Raw genomic sequence first — 18,615 nt, forward strand, 5'->3', positions numbered from 1 at the left:
TAATTGAATAAAAAAAAAGACAATGGCAATAAAGTGCCAGGACAACTATACATGTTACAACAAAATCAGGAGCCAATGCCAGTTGATTTGACACACAAAATAAACAACTTCTTGCATACAGTGAAAAAGCTTAAGTTGGATCTACACACATCATTCATTTTGAAATTTGTTGACAGGCGGATGACAAAATAAAAAGCTTTCACTGCAAAGTGCTTGTGTGCAAATCCAACAAGTTTTAATCAACCTTGGTTAAAAACTAAACAATTTCACAAAAAATACTCGCCAGCAAAATAGAATGTTTACTCAATCATAACAACATCATCAACAGTTGAAATCCTTCTTCTTTTAATATCACTTTTATTGCTAACAGGGTTTTGCACAGAATCACTTAATTTGCGTTTGCGATCAGAACAGACAATTTCAACAATGCAATCATCATCATCATCATCATTGTTTTGAACATTGTTTTCTCCAACTGATGCTTCTGCTTTTTCCATCTTGCCTGTCTGACTTAAAACTTTAAAAGTCACATCATGTTCTAAGTTTTCCTCTTGTATTAAATTAATGTGAATATCATAGTTTTGCAGAAAGTCATCTGCCCGTAACCGAGATCCACTAATAAGGTCGAAGTCAGCCAGGGGACGACTAAAATCAATCGTGTCTTCGTCATCTTCTTCACTAGAAATCAAAATTGTTCCTTTGCCATCAAGAACTTCAACATCCGGGGCAAGCATACCCAAGTTGTCTTTCAGAAAGTTATCCCTAAACTCAGCCACTGTGAAGGTTTGTATGTTAACTGCAATTGTTATTTCTGGTTTTTCTGCACAAACATAACAGTCCGGCTTGGGTGGATCCAAACAACAAGGGACAAGAAGCTTTTTAGCTGGATTTGCACATTTACGAACATATACACTACGACACTTTTCAAACTGATTCCTTAGTATACATATTGCTTGCATCACAATTAGCCCAGCAACAATTGCATTTGTTGTTGCAATGGCTGGGATAATGTTTCCAGCCATTGATTTTACTTCAAAGACACTTTTAGTTTCAATGCCAAATATGTGAGCTCTAATGTTGGCAGCAGATGCTGTAAAATTTAATGCAGGAGCATCATCTTTATCCCACACTAACATGCCTTCTTCGTTAAGCTTGATGTTTAAATTTTTAATGCTTTCAGCAAATAACTTGGCATTATCCACAAGACTTAACACAGTTTGATGATCTCCCTGTCCCAGGAATGGGGTGTTTTCAGGTTTCACTTCAGCCCATTCAACTGGGGTGGGAGGTTTTCTTTTTTTCCACAGCTTGTCCATAGATAGTAAATATTTTATGTCATGAGCAAAAAGCTTGTTGAAAATTTTTTCTGGATTGTAATCATTTTCCTTTGCCCAGTTCCGCGTACTTTTTCTTTCAATATTGCCCTGTCTATTGATTTTGGCCTCACTGATGTTACCTTCATTGGCTTCAGGGTCTTCTGTATCAGGAGAAACATCCTGATCTGCATCCTCCTCACCAAATAGCTGATTAAATAAGTACTTGGCCCAAACTATGCAATGAATTGGTTCAGAAGGTGTGTTTCTAATGGTACATCCAGGAAAAGTTTTTTGCCTTGGTGCTGGTGTGCATTCATAGCATTCTGTTACACCACGTTTTATTGCAGTGACTTGGCCGAGATATCCAGCAGAACCACTTTCAATTAGAGGCACATTGGCAGCAAGACACATTCTATTGACATGGTTGCGGGCTGATCGGTTATCAAGGGCGTTCATGACAAGATCAAACTGCTTGAAGTACTGCATGTTGTATTCTGGATTGAAAATGGAATCATGAATGGCAGTTATATTTGCAGTAGGACAAAGTCGTAATACACTTTCTTTTGCAACATTAGCTTTGGAACAACCAACATGCTTTTTTTGAAAAAGGAATTGTCGGTTAAGATTGCTAACATCAATTGTGTCCAAGTCGATCACTTTAATGTGTTTAAATCCTGTTAAAACCAAATTTTTAAGAAGTTCACATCCGATGCCGCCTGCTCCAACCACAAACACATTAGATTCAGAAACATATTTTTGCAGTTCTGGCAACATACAAGGGTTTGCCATTAAATTGATACGGCAATGTACCTGAAAAGAATTTAATGTTAATTTATTTATTAACACTAAACAACCTTTAGCTTTGTATTAGTAAACAATTATTTGGCAGGAAATTTTTTTTCCAATGTGGACTATTAGTTTCATTATGATTGATGTGCTTACATCACATTTTGACCTACAATAAGAACAGAAAAAACTTTAAATTACAAGAAAACAATCTTGCCTATCAAATTTAAAGCCATTAGTAATTAAATCTCAGCTCTCAGGTAAAACAATCAATCAAACTCCCTTTATTAAAACAACTTAAATCGATTTAGTTTGCAAAATAGGGAGGAAGCATGTTACATGAGCATTTTTGAACTTGTAATAAAATATAAATTAATACCGACGAGCAAAGACATGTAAAACCCAGATTGGAAAATATGTCGTGCGCGGAGGATTTATCCTCCGCGCAGAATTTTCAAAATCGGTCAAAAATCCGCGCAATTTTCGTGATTTTACTAGCAATCCGCGCAAAAATTATTAATCCGCGCACAAATCGCTCCAAGTCTTGCAACACTGATGACTTTTCCCCTAGACCCCAACTGTTCTGTGCCAATGTTCGGTTTGAAGGCTCTTTGGATATGCTTCACTGACCTGAGCGTTGATTTTTTTCTCTCCTTCTCTCGAAAATCACGAACAACGAAAAAAGGACAAGGTCGAGCGGGGTGAATGCAGTATTTGCCATCTGCACTTTATAATGGCGAAATTACGCACATTCGTCAAATTTGGAAATCCATTTGATCTTTTTTTGGAAAAACATGCGTTTTTGAATTCTTGGGCCGAGTTTTCTGCGCGCATACATAGGAGGTTACAGTCAACCTTACTTAATGTAGTTTGGGGATTAGCCTATGTTTCAAACTCACTTTGCCGAAATGTTTGATCACATTAAGACGGAAGATTGCGACCCAAGCTAAGAGCCATTTTCTAAAATTGATGTTTCTACAACTCGGTTTCTTGAGTTTTCCTTCTTTTCTAAAACGTTCACCAAAGTTTCTTTCGGTGATGGAAGATCGTTTAATGCTGCCTTATTTAACGAAAGAAATTTTATCCGCGCCATATAGGTACATCGACCCCGAGCTATACGCGAAAATTGGTCAGGAATTTTGCTTGGTTTTTCATATTATGTATGCAAAAACAGGCACTGATGAAGCAGTTGTCGAGTCATTCTACGAGTAATGGAAAAAAGTTTTGAAGTTCTCAAAAACAGAACAATCGTTGATTGGTCTATGCCCCATGCAATCCAGTGTGACGAGGCGTTATACGAGATGGCCAAACTTTATGTTAAAGGCAGCAAAAAGAAACATGGGATGGCACTCATCCCCGTATCGAAAGGTCGTCGGAGTAAACATAGGCATGGCGCTGCTTCTAAAGTGGTTACACGACAAAAAAATTAGGAACCAAAGTTTCCCTTTCTTGCATAAATTTTCGTGATGGCAACTGGCAAGTTACAAATCAAGCGTAAATAAAGTTAAAACGTTTTGAAACACTTGTTTTTGCTTCACAGTTGTTTGTGGCAAATGGTTTTGTTAGGTTAAATGCGTTGTAGCTCCGTGCCAGAAAGAAGAACACCAATTAAACATTAATAAGTTCCTGGACAAAAAAAGGTGGGACCACGGGATTCCAACTCGCAACCCTCCAGACTAGCTTTCGCCACCCGTGGCAACTACGCCAAGTCATTGTACCAGACAGCCGCTTAAAAAGCGGATATAATCATCTGTGAAAAGTGCAATTTTATTCAAGTAAACGCTAATAACATTAAAGTATTATGAATCGGTTCTTAAAAATACATTATTCCAGTGTTTTTTGCCAAAGGGAAAATAGGCTTGTTACTAAAGGCACAGTGCACTAAACAACAAAAAAATCTACTACAATCCGCGCAAAAAAATCGCTAGTCCGCGCACAATCCGCGCAATCACCACCAACAGAAAAAAATCCTCCGCGCAGTTTGCAAACTTTCCAATCTGGTGTAAAACAATGATTGTTTAGCATGTGCACAAAAGGTGTCAAATTAAACCTATCAAATGTTTCACCTGAAAGTAATACGAGTTAAACCAAACTGTTTTGATTCATAAACGCATATTGTTTGCTTTGAAAAAAACAAAGTTTTTACATTGCATTTTTCAACAAACAATAAAGACTTCGCAAATCTCATCTTACTACAACAAATGTTTTAACACTTCACTGTTCACTCTTCTAATTTTCAACGTTCGGCGCGTTTTTTCTGATACATCCGCGCCTGTAGAGTAAATGATTTGTAAAAAATTGCTCCCACTTTTTGTTATGGCTCCTAAATGACAACTTATTTAGAAAATAAACTGTCATGTAAATTATCATATAGTGGCATATTTTGGTTGCGAGGTATGTTTTGGTTTATGTACGACTGTACGTTGAAGAGTCAGAGTAATTCGTGCATAAACGGTCGTAGCCGCGAACCTGTGGAAAACGCAATGGGCGAAAAAGTCTAATTTTTTACGTCGGTTCTGATTACTATTCAGGTACAGACATCGAAATTTTGTTTGGTATGGTTGGAAAGGATGTTTAATGACGTTTCCAACGATGTAGTGGCCGCGGTGGCGTAAAAAAGTTATGGCCGATTTATGACAATCCCATGTCCCACAAATCGTTGGTATTTTTATTTTAAAGTGTTTGAAACAAAGATTTTTCGGCTTGGCGTCAGCTAGTTTGCAATTCATAACATCTTGTTTCAAACAATTTAATTAATATTTCGATGTAGCCTATTGGTTTTGATCTGACCAAACTGCATCGATATTGAAGGATTGAGCTACTGTGCATGGCAGTTCTACTTTTACAATAGCCCGCACGTTGTGACTAACGCAATGCAGTTTTACAAATTTTGCCTTGATACAACCAAAATCTGCATTTAGATAAAAAAAAACTCAACCTCTCCAACAACAACATCGGCGAAGAGTCAACTCTTGTGGCCAGTTGTATTCACAAAAGTGTAAAACTGCTGCATTATACTGGTTGCGATATTAATCCGGATGCTGTAGGCCTTGTCGTCGCACAACACATTTATATGTAAAAAAGGCCTAAAGCGTACAACTGTCTTATGAACGAGAGTTAAAACCAAAGTCATTGTAATCACGCGTTCAACGTATGTTCAAGTTGTGATGTCCGATAAAACGACATGGGAAGAAAAGAAGAACTAATTCCCGGGTAAGGTCAATTCCTGATCGGACATTTTATTAGGAAAAACTTGCCGAGCTGGTTGCAGGTGAAAAAGTTGCAGCCGGCAGAAGCAGAAACATTATAGTTGTATTATAAACCATGTAATTTGGGCAATGAAGCCATATAGGATATAGGCAACAAAATTAACTGCGTCAATTAAGTTAAAATAGTTATTGGCATTTCTTTGGCAAATAATAAATAAGGTTAATTTAAATACAAGTACTTCTTTTGCAAATGATAAATAAAGCTATGATATAACATAACTACTTATGGTTGGTCGGAAAACAAAGTCAACCCAACATAAACAACCTATTTAGGGCACTTATCTAAGCTATATAAATAACTGACGTAATCGACCAAATCGGCCAACTTTAAGTTGCATTCAAGTTGCGCAACAACTCCAAACAAGGTATCAATACGTGTGGCCAAACGCAGACTATATAAGCAGAGCGACTAGCGCCTGCCAAGTCAGTGTGTTTTAATTGTTACTGTGTAAGGGTCTATAGCAGTGTTTCTTAACCTTTTTGGGATCACGAACCCCTAAAACATTCTTTGAAAAGCTATGGACCTCTTTGCAAGAAACACATTGCAAATGTCGAAAAATTAAAATTCGTGGACAGCGAAACCTTATGGACATAGGAAAATACGTGGATTTTCGGAATAATTGTATTTCGTTTCATGGACCCCTTAATGCATCTTCTCGGACCCCTTGGGGGTTCATGGACCCCAGGTTAAGAACCCCCGGTCTATAGGCTGTTGGTTCTGCTTTAGTAGTGTCCATGTTTTGAAGAAACTTCTGTACAGTGCTGTATTATATTACTGGATTATCGACAATAAACGGATTTATGAACAACTTTTGACTGGTTTGAAGCTTGGTAGATGTATGTGTTTATAGTCGGGAATTAGACTACTTAGAAGACGCACAGACTTGTGTAAAGGAGTTATTTAACTCCAACAGTAGCCTTGAGATAGAGAAGGTAAAGTTGCCTACGAGGCCAACTAGGTGCCATCGAGACACAGTCGTATCCTTTGGGTGCAAGGCCGAGGCGCAGTCGTACCCCACGGTCACGCAGCAGGGGCGTACTCTGACAGCCTACTTGCTAACTGCGTCCCCAAAATCAATACTTTGCCAACTTGCGGTTTGGCAGCAATAGGAATGAATTGTATTCAATCGAAATCAAAATGGAACACCATTTTTACAGTTGTAGGCTAATGCTTAGTAAATTTGATTTAAAGATTTTGTATGATTGCTAAACATGATTTAGGCACTGCAAGTAGAACACACGCCACATGAAGGAAGACGAATCTGCATTAAAGCAAAACAAGCAATCTGAAATAAAAGGTTTCGATCAAAATGTGGATTTTATTTAACGTGGTATCGAAGACGAGCGGTCCAAAATTGTGTTGAAATGTGTGGGTGTGAAGCTCATGCCCCGCAGGCTAAATAAACTATATTTTCAAATATCGTACACAGGTTTCAGTGTTCAAAGCGTTACCAAAGCATTTATACCGTGGACATAGTGCGTGGTATAGGTATAATCTACTCTATTAACGTTTAAGTAATCTTTGGTGAACGCAGGGCAAGGTATAGCGAACTTTGAAAAAGGTTTTAATTTATTTAAACTCCTCCAAGTATGAAATTATGAGCGTTTGCTTTTAGGCAACCGATTTTGTCCAGCCATTGATGTTGGGCGACAACCAATCTTAGCCGTATAACGCTACAGGACATTCTCAGACAATGAAGCATTACTACAATAAAAAGTACATACATACGTTGCCGTCGCTCGGCCATGGAAGCCGCGACACAAAGTGTGTGACTTGGCAGACAACCGGATAATTCTGGTTTGACGAATTAGAGCAAACTATCGGCAATTATATAATTCCAATCTATTTTTTGTTTTATCGAGAATGCTACTTTGTCCAACAGCTTTGTAGTTTACATTTACTAGCTATTAAGATATGTGCGAACCGTTTTCGAGCCTATTGGCGCGTGTCACAAAACGGGTTTGTATTCCTCACATCAACTTGTATTGAAACTGTGTAGCAGTTCACGAAAAATACTAACATTAGACGGTTTATAACGGAAAAGATGTTTGTAACGCAACGTAATTGCTTATTTAACTGATGTTTTACTTGAAAACATCAACGCATAAATTTTTTACAATATGCTCATTCAAAATTTAAATAGGATTTTTCAAAGTTATTCAGCAAAAAAAACAGTAATAAGACTGATGGTGGTTTGTGCGTTTCACAGAACATAATAGTCAAATCGGCTGCTATACACATCAAAAATAAATCCATTATAGGCTATATATGCCCAGACGTTATAACGCCAACAAGTCAGAAAACAAGGTGTGTGGAATCTCTTTGTGTAAACAAATTCAAATGCAATACACTCAAAATAATAGGTGCTGTTTTTTTTTCCATTCATTGTTCAACATTTCCGGGGGATAAGTTTCATCCCACAAGGGCCCCTTTTACAGTTTAGGGGTTTACACAAGCCGACATCGATGACAAATCCGAGATAGGCATGCGGAGAAAGAAGATGTTATTGTCTGACGAAACTTGACATCCAACACACTGTACACCAGTACGTTAACCAAACTATGAGAAAAAAGTTAGGTTAATTAGTATGTTTTCAAACACTAACAATATCTCAAAATTACATCTGAGTGTTTCATGCTTTCATAATAAGAAAGGATCATTTACATTTTAATATTTAGAAATTTTTATCAGGTACCTGTTGGAAAGCGACAGGGTGAAAGATACCATGGCATACACAGAGCTGTCAATTTTGGTGAAATAAGAATTGAAATTCAAAGTCACATAGGTTATGAAGGGTACTGAAAGACAAGAGTGATTATTGATTGGCAGAGATAATGTTCTTGCTACTGTTAAGTTCGCAATAAAATGCAAAAAACTTTGGTAAAATGTGGACATTGAGTCATGACAGCTAAGCAGACAACGCAAACGGGTCATTGACAAACAAAAAAACAAGATCTTACTGAAGGTGACTGTGAATCCAATTTGCATCGCAGCCATTACAACAAACGCTGTCACTTCCTTTTTTCTGGCGTTGCTTGCGGGTAGCAAGTGGGAAGTCTTTTTAATTCGCCTGACCAAGGAAATTCCAGTTCCGATAGAGGTCCCTGTCTGCATATGATTACAAGCTATTTTACATGCATTATATTTGTCATAGCCAATACCTCTAGCAAGTAACATTTTAACAAATGTGTTTTCTTTAATTTTGTCACAACCGTATACGTACCATAAGAAGAAAGGGCAAAACCGTCGATAGAGAAAACATTATGAGTAACTCAGTGTAATGTTCGTGTACTGCAGAGGTAAAGGTAGTTACGGCCGGAATAAAAAAGAATGCTAGAATCTGATAACCGAAGTTCAGCTTATCTGGAAACCACACTGAAAAACACACACTTTTATGTTAAATGCTATGGGCATAAAACTTTGAATAACAAATAACTTGTGCACAAAAACTTACGTGGGATGACAGAGCAAAGTAAGGCAGAAGTCCACACAATAAATAGGCCAATATATACACTCCAGCGTGATTGGCGCTTGTACCGCACAGGCCATTGTATGGCGTAAAACCGTTGCTGCCCGAGAAAGACAAGGTGAAAAAGAGACGCAGTGAGGGTAAGAACATGTAAAATTCCACCAGCAATGGCTCGAGTTGTCCCGGCGAGACACAATGACAATTTAACAACTTCGTGAGAAGTTGAATGCATTGTTAGGACGAAATTCGGAAAAATGACAACCAGGCACATCACTCCTGAAAATTCATATTTTTACCAAAGGCACTACATACAGTTTGGTGATAATTTTCTAACCTGTAAAAAGATCGGCGACAGCAAGCGACACTTTAATTTTCACGTAATTTCCTGTAAATACGGATTTCTTTTTTAAGAAAAGACAGATTACCAAACAATTTCCCATAATTATAAAAAGTCCCAAAAGAATAATGACAAAACCAAAAATTGCTGCCTTGGTGTTGCTGCACTCGCCGCATTCCTTCAGAGGGGTTAAAACGCAACTTCGTGCAGCAAATTTTGTGCAAAATGCAGGAAAGCTTTTCAAGTAGTTGGTAGGGACGTCAAATGGTACATCAACATATGTGTTGTTGGTATCTGTTGTATTGTACAGTTTGTTTTTGATGGTTTTGTTACGTACAAAGTCTTCTAGCGCAATATCAATTTCTTTCATCATCAAGCACATTTGTTTCATAGTAATATGGGTGATAAACGTAGTTGAATTGATGGTCGCCATATTCATCAATTTTTTAAATATTACCTATTGTAGAATCTTAGCTAAAATGCATTAAGGTATATGTAGGCAATAACTCAACTTTGAAATTAATTTAAATACAAATGTTTTAAAATTTAACAATGCAAAATTGGATGTTAATTCATTTGATTTCTGTTGGCGCGACACGATTACATCACAATTTGCATGAAAGACGGTCTATTAAAATCTACCTTCAAAACACTTATGTTACTTTTTGAACAACGGTTTGAAGTTGCAGACATGAAATTAGGAGAATTCGTTTTTATTCTTTCATAATCGTTTTAATTACTTGCAAATCAGCACTGTTGTTTTAATCTGCTTCCTGTTAGTAATGTTATCGTAGCATATATCCATGTTTGTGACTTCTCTAATATTTTACGTACATGTACTGCCTACCTCCGAAAATAATAAACATACTCAAGGTCTCCAAAGACGTTGCCGCCCCATTACACTTTAGTATCCTGAGACTTCATGGTCTCAAGATACGAAACATTCACAATTAACTTAATTTCTCACGCCGCGCCGCGCCGTTTGCGCTTGCTGCTCAGCACTTTTTCATGTAGGTTTACATTGCCCACCGCTTGGGGTCCGTCGAGTTTGCCACCAGTTGGTTTTATTGTACTTGAACCTAACTGTTATGTACAGCTGTAAACATCACACACAGCAAACTTGAATCTACAATGCTTTATATCCGTATCTCAATCGGTTTCTATGCCTGTCTTTAAAGCGAAAATTGTGCCCGTGCGAGACACTTACACACTGTTGGGGCGAACTTGCTGCCTCCGTCTCGTGGGACCAACTGCCTGCACAAGTTCTACCATAATTTTTACCAGTATTACAATGCAAAGAATCCACAGCTAGCGTAAATGTCATTGAACCTGAAACAAGTTTGACAGATAAGTTTCTTAAGGTTATGCATCCTGACAAGCTAAAGCGTCTTCATCCGTTCGTCATGTCCGCAGTTGCCACTTCCCTACTCTCACATGTCATTTAAATGTCTGCTGCTTATCCTGCTGTAGACGAGTGTCGCATTGTAATTAGAGGACCTTGTTAAATGCAGAAGGAAACCTTGAGGGAAGTTGCTGACACAACATGACGAAGTTGCAGATTTGCGCAACATAGTGAAAAGTTATGCAAATTAGTTTTACGTAGAATGAAAGGTTTGCCGAGGCGCGTGCAGCATGATCAACAACAAAATTCATTTATTTTTACAAACAAAAGTTCATGCGTTTCTTTGAAACACAGGCAACATACAAAACACCACTGGTTCGGTTGATTTCATTGCAATACAGATGGGATCGGATAGTTACACAAAGTGCATTGTCATCTTAAAAGAATTGAAGTTCATTTTGTTAAGCAAGGCCCACCTTAGTAAACAATTTATACGCGAATAAAATAGATGTTATTGGATTTATTTGTAGGCAAGCATTCAGCACATGGTCGGCGGGACAAAGCTTGTATAAACATCTAATTTGTGGTAAAAATATTGATTTTGTATTCAGCACGACAAATAAAAAGACCCACTTCCGGTCATTCTCAACATCAGTAGACGGGCACAGAGTGGCCCAGTATATTCAAAACTATGACCCAAAAAACTTAAATTAAAGTTTTAAGCGAAACGATGTTTTACCATAGCCAATAGGACATTAATTTATAACCATAAGAAATAGATCCAATTTTTGTGACATTGAAGCTGACGACTCTTTTGGTTTCAGCATTTGCTTGGTCGTAGTGTTTTCCACCTTGTTTTGTCTCCAGGTGGGCTGTACCTAGTTTGGTACCCATAACGGTTGACGGCAACTACATATAGTCACCACAAAGTGGAAGTCTTTGTCTGGCTATCTAGCTACCAAAATCGTCGTAAGACAACAAAGCTACACTGATGAGTCATATTACGTCGAAACAATAGTCATGTCTGCAGCCCATTAAAAGTGCTTCTGTGCAGAAGGAATTGCATCGTTTACAGTTGTTTTTAGACCACATTCGTCTCCACGTGATTTAAAGCAAAACGTTGGCGACAATTTGGAAAGAAATTCGTACACTTCATTCCTAAATTTTTCATCACGACAGCTATACACCATAACGTTCACCATGCTGCATAAAAACAGGTTATTTTTGCCAAATAAAACACAAAAACTCTATGTAATACCTGTTTGTCATGCTTAAATAGAAACACAATGTAAATGGTGTTGCAAGATCTTCGCAGGAAATCTTCCCGAGGTAGTTAAGAATAACAACAACAATAATTGGCACTGAATGCAGTTGAAGATTTAATTGAGATTATAAACTTTAGGTGAAAGTCATCTTACGCAAGGTTATTGTGAAGCCAAGTTGCATGATAGCAAGGGTTTTCAGAATCCGTATCTCCCGCCGAGAATTTCTTACTCGTAAACCTGAATCGACAGTTTGGCCCACAAACCCAGTTTGTACTCTTCGAACCTGGACGAATGTGACCAAGAGTAGAGCTGACTAAAATATGTATTAGATATGATAAAACAAAATTATAAGGAGACGCAATGCAAAATGGTTAAAAATTACTGATACAAGCTGGCAGTAAATATTTTACAACAAATCCAACATATTTTTTTTTACTTCAAATAGAGAAAAAAAAGTTCTCTCACCAATACACAAAATGGAATGATGTAAATGCCTCCAACAAATAATAGCAAAGGCGTAATTTGAAGATTGGCGTCCATTTTGGCTAGAGTTACATTAAAAAGATAGACCATGTGGGAATATGTAAATGTATACACGTTTGGAATCCAAGCTGATGTGTAAAAAATATGTACATTTTTCTACTGAAAAGTAACAGCGATGTGAAAGACTGTGACCGCTGGTTGTCATTGTTAACGTACGTCATTAGCACTCTGTTAAAACAATCTACAAAAATGACAAGTTACATTCGTAATTTTATTCTATTACATGAGAAGTCTTGTGATACTGAACTGCACGTTTCTGGTTTTCACAATGTTAAAAAGACTTAGTTTTGTTCTTAAAAAACACGAGCTTTCGCGAGTTTTCCTCGCTTTGATCGTCAATTGTAAATTGTGGTGAAACGCAATGCGGATACAAGAACCACAAGTACGATTTTATTTTAGTAAAAGAAAAGTTTATTAACACCAAATACGAGCCTACCAACCTACCTGCGACGGAAGCAAGCAAAATGGAGAGAACCCAAACAAGTACAAGCCCAAAGTTGACACTTCTCATTGATTGCATCTTGTACTTGAGTGGGTTTTTGATTGCGAACAAGCGCTGTTGAGCGAGATAAACCAGGTGATAAAGTGAAGCTGCATAAGTAAAATTAAAAAAGATGCCGCCTGCAATCGCTTGTGGTGATCCACGTAGAGCAAGTTGTGTTGCACTGAGCTGTTCGGGAGTTTGCTTCACTGTCCAACTGAAGTTGGACACAACCACACTCAGTATCTCTATTCCTGAAAAACCTGGCCTTCAGCAGAGTAGTTATTAACAAATTGCGACAACACAACTTACCTGTTGTCGCATCGGCAATAGCAAGTGAGATCTTGATTCTATTGTAAGCACCTGGAAACTTGGAGGGCTTTGAAGCAATGCACCACACGAGAAAACTATTTGCTGTAATGATTAGCAGCCCAAGGACCGAAATAGCCGTGACAAAGATATATGCAGACGTCGTGCTGCAGTGCGGGCAATCCATAAGTGTCATGTTGTGACACAATTCAACGGCTTTATATTTGCAAAAACTCGGAATTCCACAAAGCGACGAATTACCATCCGAACTAACGTAATCTTTAAATCTGTCTAAAATATAGCTTTCCGACATTCTGTACCTTTGACTAATTCGCTATATGGATGTAAGGATTGTTCGAATATGGCTGGCTGATAAATGGGTCGATAAAAATATATTCGTCTTGTTTGCACTTTCATTACATTTTAATGAATCTTATGCTACGCTCGCAAAATGAACACATGGCAACCAGGTTTAGGTAACATCCGGCCTGGGAACACAGGCCCGTGGCTACTGGCTTGTCAGGGATGCCGTATATATGTGGTATACTGTCTCTTTTTGCAACATTTGCTTGTATTTGAGTTTCCATCACTCGTTAAATAAGTTTTACCTTTTTTAAGGTATGTAATGAACATTTTTAACCCAAACAGCCCGTGACAGTTTAAAGGGTTCGGCAACATCATATCAAGTCCAGTCAGTAATTACGTGTATTGTATAGGCTGTTTCCACAAAAAATTCATTCTGACAACCTTTGCAGTTTTGTATATGCAACAAAGCCAATTATGATAATTAAAGGTTCGGTCAGTGTAGGTTTGTCGCAACACGGACTGTCCTGAAAGCTAATCAGCAAGGGGTTAAGCTTGAACAATTCCACCTTGGGAACTTTACAATCTCCCTCAATCCATTGAGTACCAAACTATAGGCACAAACCCACGCAAGCCAAATGGCGACGAAGCACACAATATGGCTAAGCAACTGCTTGAAAACCAACAGTGTTTCTGGTTGCATATATAGTTATGAAACTAAGCGCTGTCCGACCTATCAGGTTTCATCAGTGCTAGCTACAAGTCAAAATGAATGGAAAGAAAAGTGATTCAAAGTAAGCACTTTCTGCAGCTCATTTTGAAACCTATTAAAGCATGCTTGATATGGTATTCCACGTGATCACTGTTCAAGCGACCGCTGCGTATTCAAATTTGAAAGATTAGTTGAAAACTTTCTCACTCAACTAGAGCCGGCACTCTAAATCTGTGTTGCCTAAACTGATCATTTCGACTAAAGAGGATTCAACTCGACAATATTTATATTAAACCTGGATTACGCTGCAAAGAGATTTTGTTTACTTTTTTGTGTTGGTTTAATTGTGCAAGACAACAATATCCTTTCTGGCCTCACGCGCTAGGAAACAATCGTGCACGACATCGTTTCCGGGTTCGATCCCAAGATTTTTATTGGACTGAAAGCTGTGCACTGTTTCAGTACAGGAAAGTAGTTTAAGAGTAAACTAACAGTTCTGCAGCCTTTCAAGATGTCTCGGCTTCCAATGAGCACCTTCTTTGTTTTGATTCTGCTTGTATCATGGAGTCTTGCACTTTCCAGGGTGAGTTTTTGCTTTTCCGCATTAACATGTGTAGCTTTTTATCTTTTAACCAAGCTTTGGACTGAAGTCTTCAGGTACATGTACAACAAAACCAAGCGATGACAGGCGTACTTTGCAGAACTATAGCAGATAAAGCCTTGTCAGTCGGTCTTTGACGAAAGTGTCTCGCCTTTTCAGGACTTATTGTTATTTTTGCTGCTTAGTATGAACTGCTGATTGACGTCACTCATCCAATCCACGAAATCCACCCATTGTCGCCATCGGTTGCTTCGGGTGTTGTAATCTTCCAATATGGATGGATAAACTTCTTCAAGTAAATGTGTAGTAAATTATAGCAGGTCAAAATTAAAAAATAACTGAAATTAGCTGGTGTCAAATTTGCTGCTTAAATGGTATTTAGATCGTTCATTCCATCCACAAGTATACCATTATTTAATCATAACGCAGTGATACGAAGTTCGTGAAACTGGCACAAGCACTGGGCCCCTCATATTATCGCATTGGGGGAACGAAAGCTGATCTCGTTCATTTTGTGCCTAACAATGAGGAGATGGAGTCAACAACAAATAACCGTCGGTTTATGAATAAACAAAAATCAGGTGGGTTGTATGTTTCTCAACAAGTTTCTTAACTCGATTTGGGACCACCGCAGACCTCCATGCCAATTTAGTGCACACTGTGAACCCCATCATCCAGGAAAATGTTTTGGTGGTGATGTCCCCCCACTTGGACTCTTCCAATAAGTGGGACAAAATGTTATGACATCATCATCAAATATAGAGGTTCACGGTTCAAACAAAATAAACTTTATCGCCAAATCGGATTGGAAAGTAATAGCGATAAGGATATTCTTGTGGCCCCTCGATAGGTCACTGCGGACCCTGGGGGTTCTTGAACCCCCAGTTGAGAACCATTGTTATACAAAAATTGCACAAATGTGTCCACATGAGCCTAACTTTTCGTTTTGGATAACCTTAAAGTATACTTTATTCTATATATAGAATGAATCTTATTCTGATGATTCCCAATATAGCAATATCGTTATTGTATGAAATAATAACCAATCGATAAACGTTGATTTGGAATCGAGTAAAGTATCTTTTTAGGCGGTGTTTCTGAAACGTGCGAAACCGAGCCAAGAGATGAGGGATCTTTTTTGAGACACAAGCAGTGGGCTGAGGCGCAAGTCATGCGTGACCGCCAAGTTAAGGCTCAGTTAGGAGTAGGTGGAACTTTAAAACCTATATCACTAACACGTGAGTAAAAATTAGGGATCCTGAAAACAGGTGAAAAGTGATACAATACATTTTTCTGTCATTAAACCAGCGGCAGAATGGATAAAACTGAATAAGTTCTGTGAATGCGTTGGATGGAAATTAATTTATGATCTGAGCATTCAATATCGAGATGGAGAAAAGTGGAATTCGACAAACGCTCAGGAATTGCTGGATTTCACGGAGAATCGCTACCACGTCAACTGGGAGCTTGGCAACGGTGTGTGAGACCTTTTCATGTTTTTTCATTACTTAGATTTTGCACAGTAACAAAAAGAAAAAGAAGACTTTGATTTTATAAGAACAACAAAATGACACCTCAGCATAAAATATGTCAGGGATCATTTACATGTATACTCTTCATGTGTGTTGATGCGATTAGTCACTCAAAACACTTGCCTTGTTAGTGAACCACACAATTCTGTTAAAATGGCCTCTGAGAGATTGATGATAAACATAGCGATGCAAAAATGATTCTGTAGTTGCATTGCATTAAGTTATTTCATTTAGAACCAAATTCGTATCACCATAAAAACGAGACAGCGTTGACACCAGACCAGATTGCTGAAGGTTTCACTCACCTGAAAGAAATACTCACTGCCTCCCCCTGGTGGCGTACCTCTGAAGTTTTTGGTCCTGATTTAAATCGTGTTGGAGTTCGCAGTGCTGGAAAATACTTAAGAACGTGAGTGCGCAATTTTTCTTTTAAAAATTAATCGTTTAAAGTCTTTGTATGTCTTGTTTAGGTTCCTGAAACATGGCGGAAAAGCACTGAATGCACTAACCATTCACCAGTAAGGACATTTAATAAAATATGCTTATTGTTTATTGTGTGTAGGGGAGGTAAAAGCTTAATTTTTTTGTTATTGAGTGTTGCAAAACGCATGGTAAATTGTGTTTTACACGCTAGGTACTATTTAAATGGTCATGTAGCAGTAGAGGGAGACTTTCTAAAACCGTCCACTTTGAACAAAATCATCAAACAGGTATACAACGGTTGGTTTTGTTTTTACTGTAAAAATTTGCAACACATTGTTTTAGATCAATCAAATTGAGAGAATAGTAAACGAGACTCGGCCTGGTTTGCCGATCTGGCTCGGGGAAACAGCGTCTGCTTATGGAGGTGGTGCCGTTGGTCTTTCCAACTCATACCTTGATGGTTTTACGTGAGCTGAACCTTTGGCTAACTTCCAAAAAGTTACAGACTACGTTAAATGCCTTTTATACGCAGCTGGTTAGATAAACTTGGTATGTCTTCAAAAATGGGAGTTAATATGGTTGTGCGGCAAACGCTTCTTAACAGCAACTATGCGTTGCTTGACGACAACTTCGATCCGATGCCGGTATTAGTTGTTTATTTTTTCGTGTAAATCCAGTCGTTTCGGTTAGAATTGTTTTTACTTTCATCACTGTTCACAAACAAAAGTGGTAATGTTATAAATTATTTTCAATGTTTAAACTTTCAGGATTATTGGTTAACTTTGGTGTACAAAATTTTGGTCGGTCACAAGGTTTTGAATGTTTCCTTGTCAAAGTGTTCTTCAAACTTTTGTAAAGCCAGGAACAACGGACGCCTTAGAGTGTACTCCCATTGTACAAGCTCTCGGCAAGTCACTACAAAAACTTTTTGATTTAATTTATAGTCTGTGGACTATAGGGTAGATCAGTGCTTCCCAACCAATGGGTCGCGACCCATTGGTGGGGCGCGAAGCTATTTCAGGTGTGTCGTCAAGCAATTCTAAATGTTACAGTTTTCTATTAGATCACGAAATTATTGCATTATCATTACGTAACATCGTTTGGTCATGTCTCATTGTGGGTCGTACAATAAAACTTTCATTAAAAGTGGGTCGAGAACTGAAAAAGTTTGAGAAGCACTGGGCCAGATCAAACAGAAATTTTTCTTTGTTAAAAATATCTTTTAATTTTTTTGTTTTGTTTTAGATCGGGTTATCCTGCTGGTTCGGTTGTTGTGTATTTCATTAATCTTTCTCAACACAAGCTCCGTTTGGCGATCGATCCTTTTCGCAGTCAATTAATCTCATCTGATCTTTATCTTCTACAACCTGTCGCTGGAAATTTAACAGCAACGTATGAACCGTTTTTGTACGTAGATAACAAAAACTCCATTATTTACCGAATAAAACAAACAAATCTTCCAATGCGTACTATGCAATCGGTCTCTTTACATGTTAATTTGCGTTCTCTTGGTTGTAGGTCTACGCAACTTAATGGAGTCACATTGGTTCTTGGTAGCGATCATTCCATACCTCCATTGATCCCTCGCAAAATTCACTATCGATCCTTGTTGAAGGGCATCAGAATTCCTCCGTTTACATACGGATTTTTGGTGCTGAAAGATATCCACGCTGATGCGTGTCTATAACAAAAAAGCACATTTATACTCTGCTAAGAAGACACAAGTATTTTCAAGCGTAAAATCATCTGGGATAAAATGAAATGATTTTAATCTGCCGAATCATTTTTTCTTTCGCATGAAATGTGCAAATAAACGCGAATACCCAAACCGAAATTTTCGATGTAGTGAAATTTGGCTTCGGCTAGTTGGGGCTACGGAGTAAACTTTGAGCTGATGAGGATGGAAGAACAAAAATCGTTTCGTTT

The 18,615-nt window shown here is 38.0% G+C and overlaps 3 protein-coding genes across 4 annotated transcripts; 1 reads left to right on the plus strand and 2 right to left on the minus strand.

Annotated features, from left to right (window-relative positions):
- Positions 1–295: 295 nt before the first annotated feature.
- On the minus strand, positions 296–2,120 carry LOC145897015 (SUMO-activating enzyme subunit 2-like). The gene has a single exon (XM_082985167.1). The coding sequence runs from the start codon at positions 2,103–2,105 to the stop codon at positions 300–302; it is 1,806 nt and encodes a 601-aa protein (XP_082841293.1). The 5' UTR covers positions 2,106–2,120; the 3' UTR covers positions 296–299.
- Positions 2,121–11,248: 9,128 nt separating this feature from the next.
- On the minus strand, positions 11,249–12,305 carry LOC145899303 (uncharacterized). Its single transcript, XM_082988043.1, has 4 exons — positions 12,251–12,305; positions 11,939–12,098; positions 11,779–11,881; positions 11,249–11,723 (listed from the first exon to the last, which is right to left on the minus strand). The coding sequence occupies exons 2-4, from the start codon at positions 11,964–11,966 to the stop codon at positions 11,555–11,557; spliced, it is 300 nt and encodes a 99-aa protein (XP_082844169.1). The 5' UTR covers positions 11,967–12,098; positions 12,251–12,305; the 3' UTR covers positions 11,249–11,554.
- Positions 12,306–14,584: 2,279 nt separating this feature from the next.
- Positions 14,585–18,553, plus strand: LOC145897174 (heparanase-like). Of its 2 annotated transcripts, XM_082985361.1 has the most exons (13): positions 14,585–14,716; positions 14,920–15,029; positions 15,164–15,315; positions 15,823–15,972; positions 16,043–16,210; positions 16,501–16,675; positions 16,737–16,784; positions 16,901–16,976; positions 17,032–17,156; positions 17,222–17,333; positions 17,457–17,596; positions 17,935–18,081; positions 18,208–18,553. In XM_082985361.1, exons 1-13 carry the CDS (start codon positions 14,645–14,647, stop codon positions 18,374–18,376), a joined length of 1,644 nt encoding a protein of 547 aa, XP_082841487.1. In that variant the 5' UTR covers positions 14,585–14,644; the 3' UTR covers positions 18,377–18,553. The 2 variants fall into 2 exon arrangements, 1 of the variants encoding a protein (XP_082841487.1); XR_014402369.1 differs by lacking the exon at positions 17,457–17,596 and having other exon boundaries at positions 18,208–18,348.
- Positions 18,554–18,615: the final 62 nt, after the last annotated feature.

This window comes from Ascidia mentula, chromosome 4 (genome assembly GCF_947561715.1).
Source record: "Ascidia mentula chromosome 4, kaAscMent1.1, whole genome shotgun sequence".
Lineage (NCBI taxonomy): Eukaryota > Metazoa > Chordata > Ascidiacea > Phlebobranchia > Ascidiidae > Ascidia > Ascidia mentula.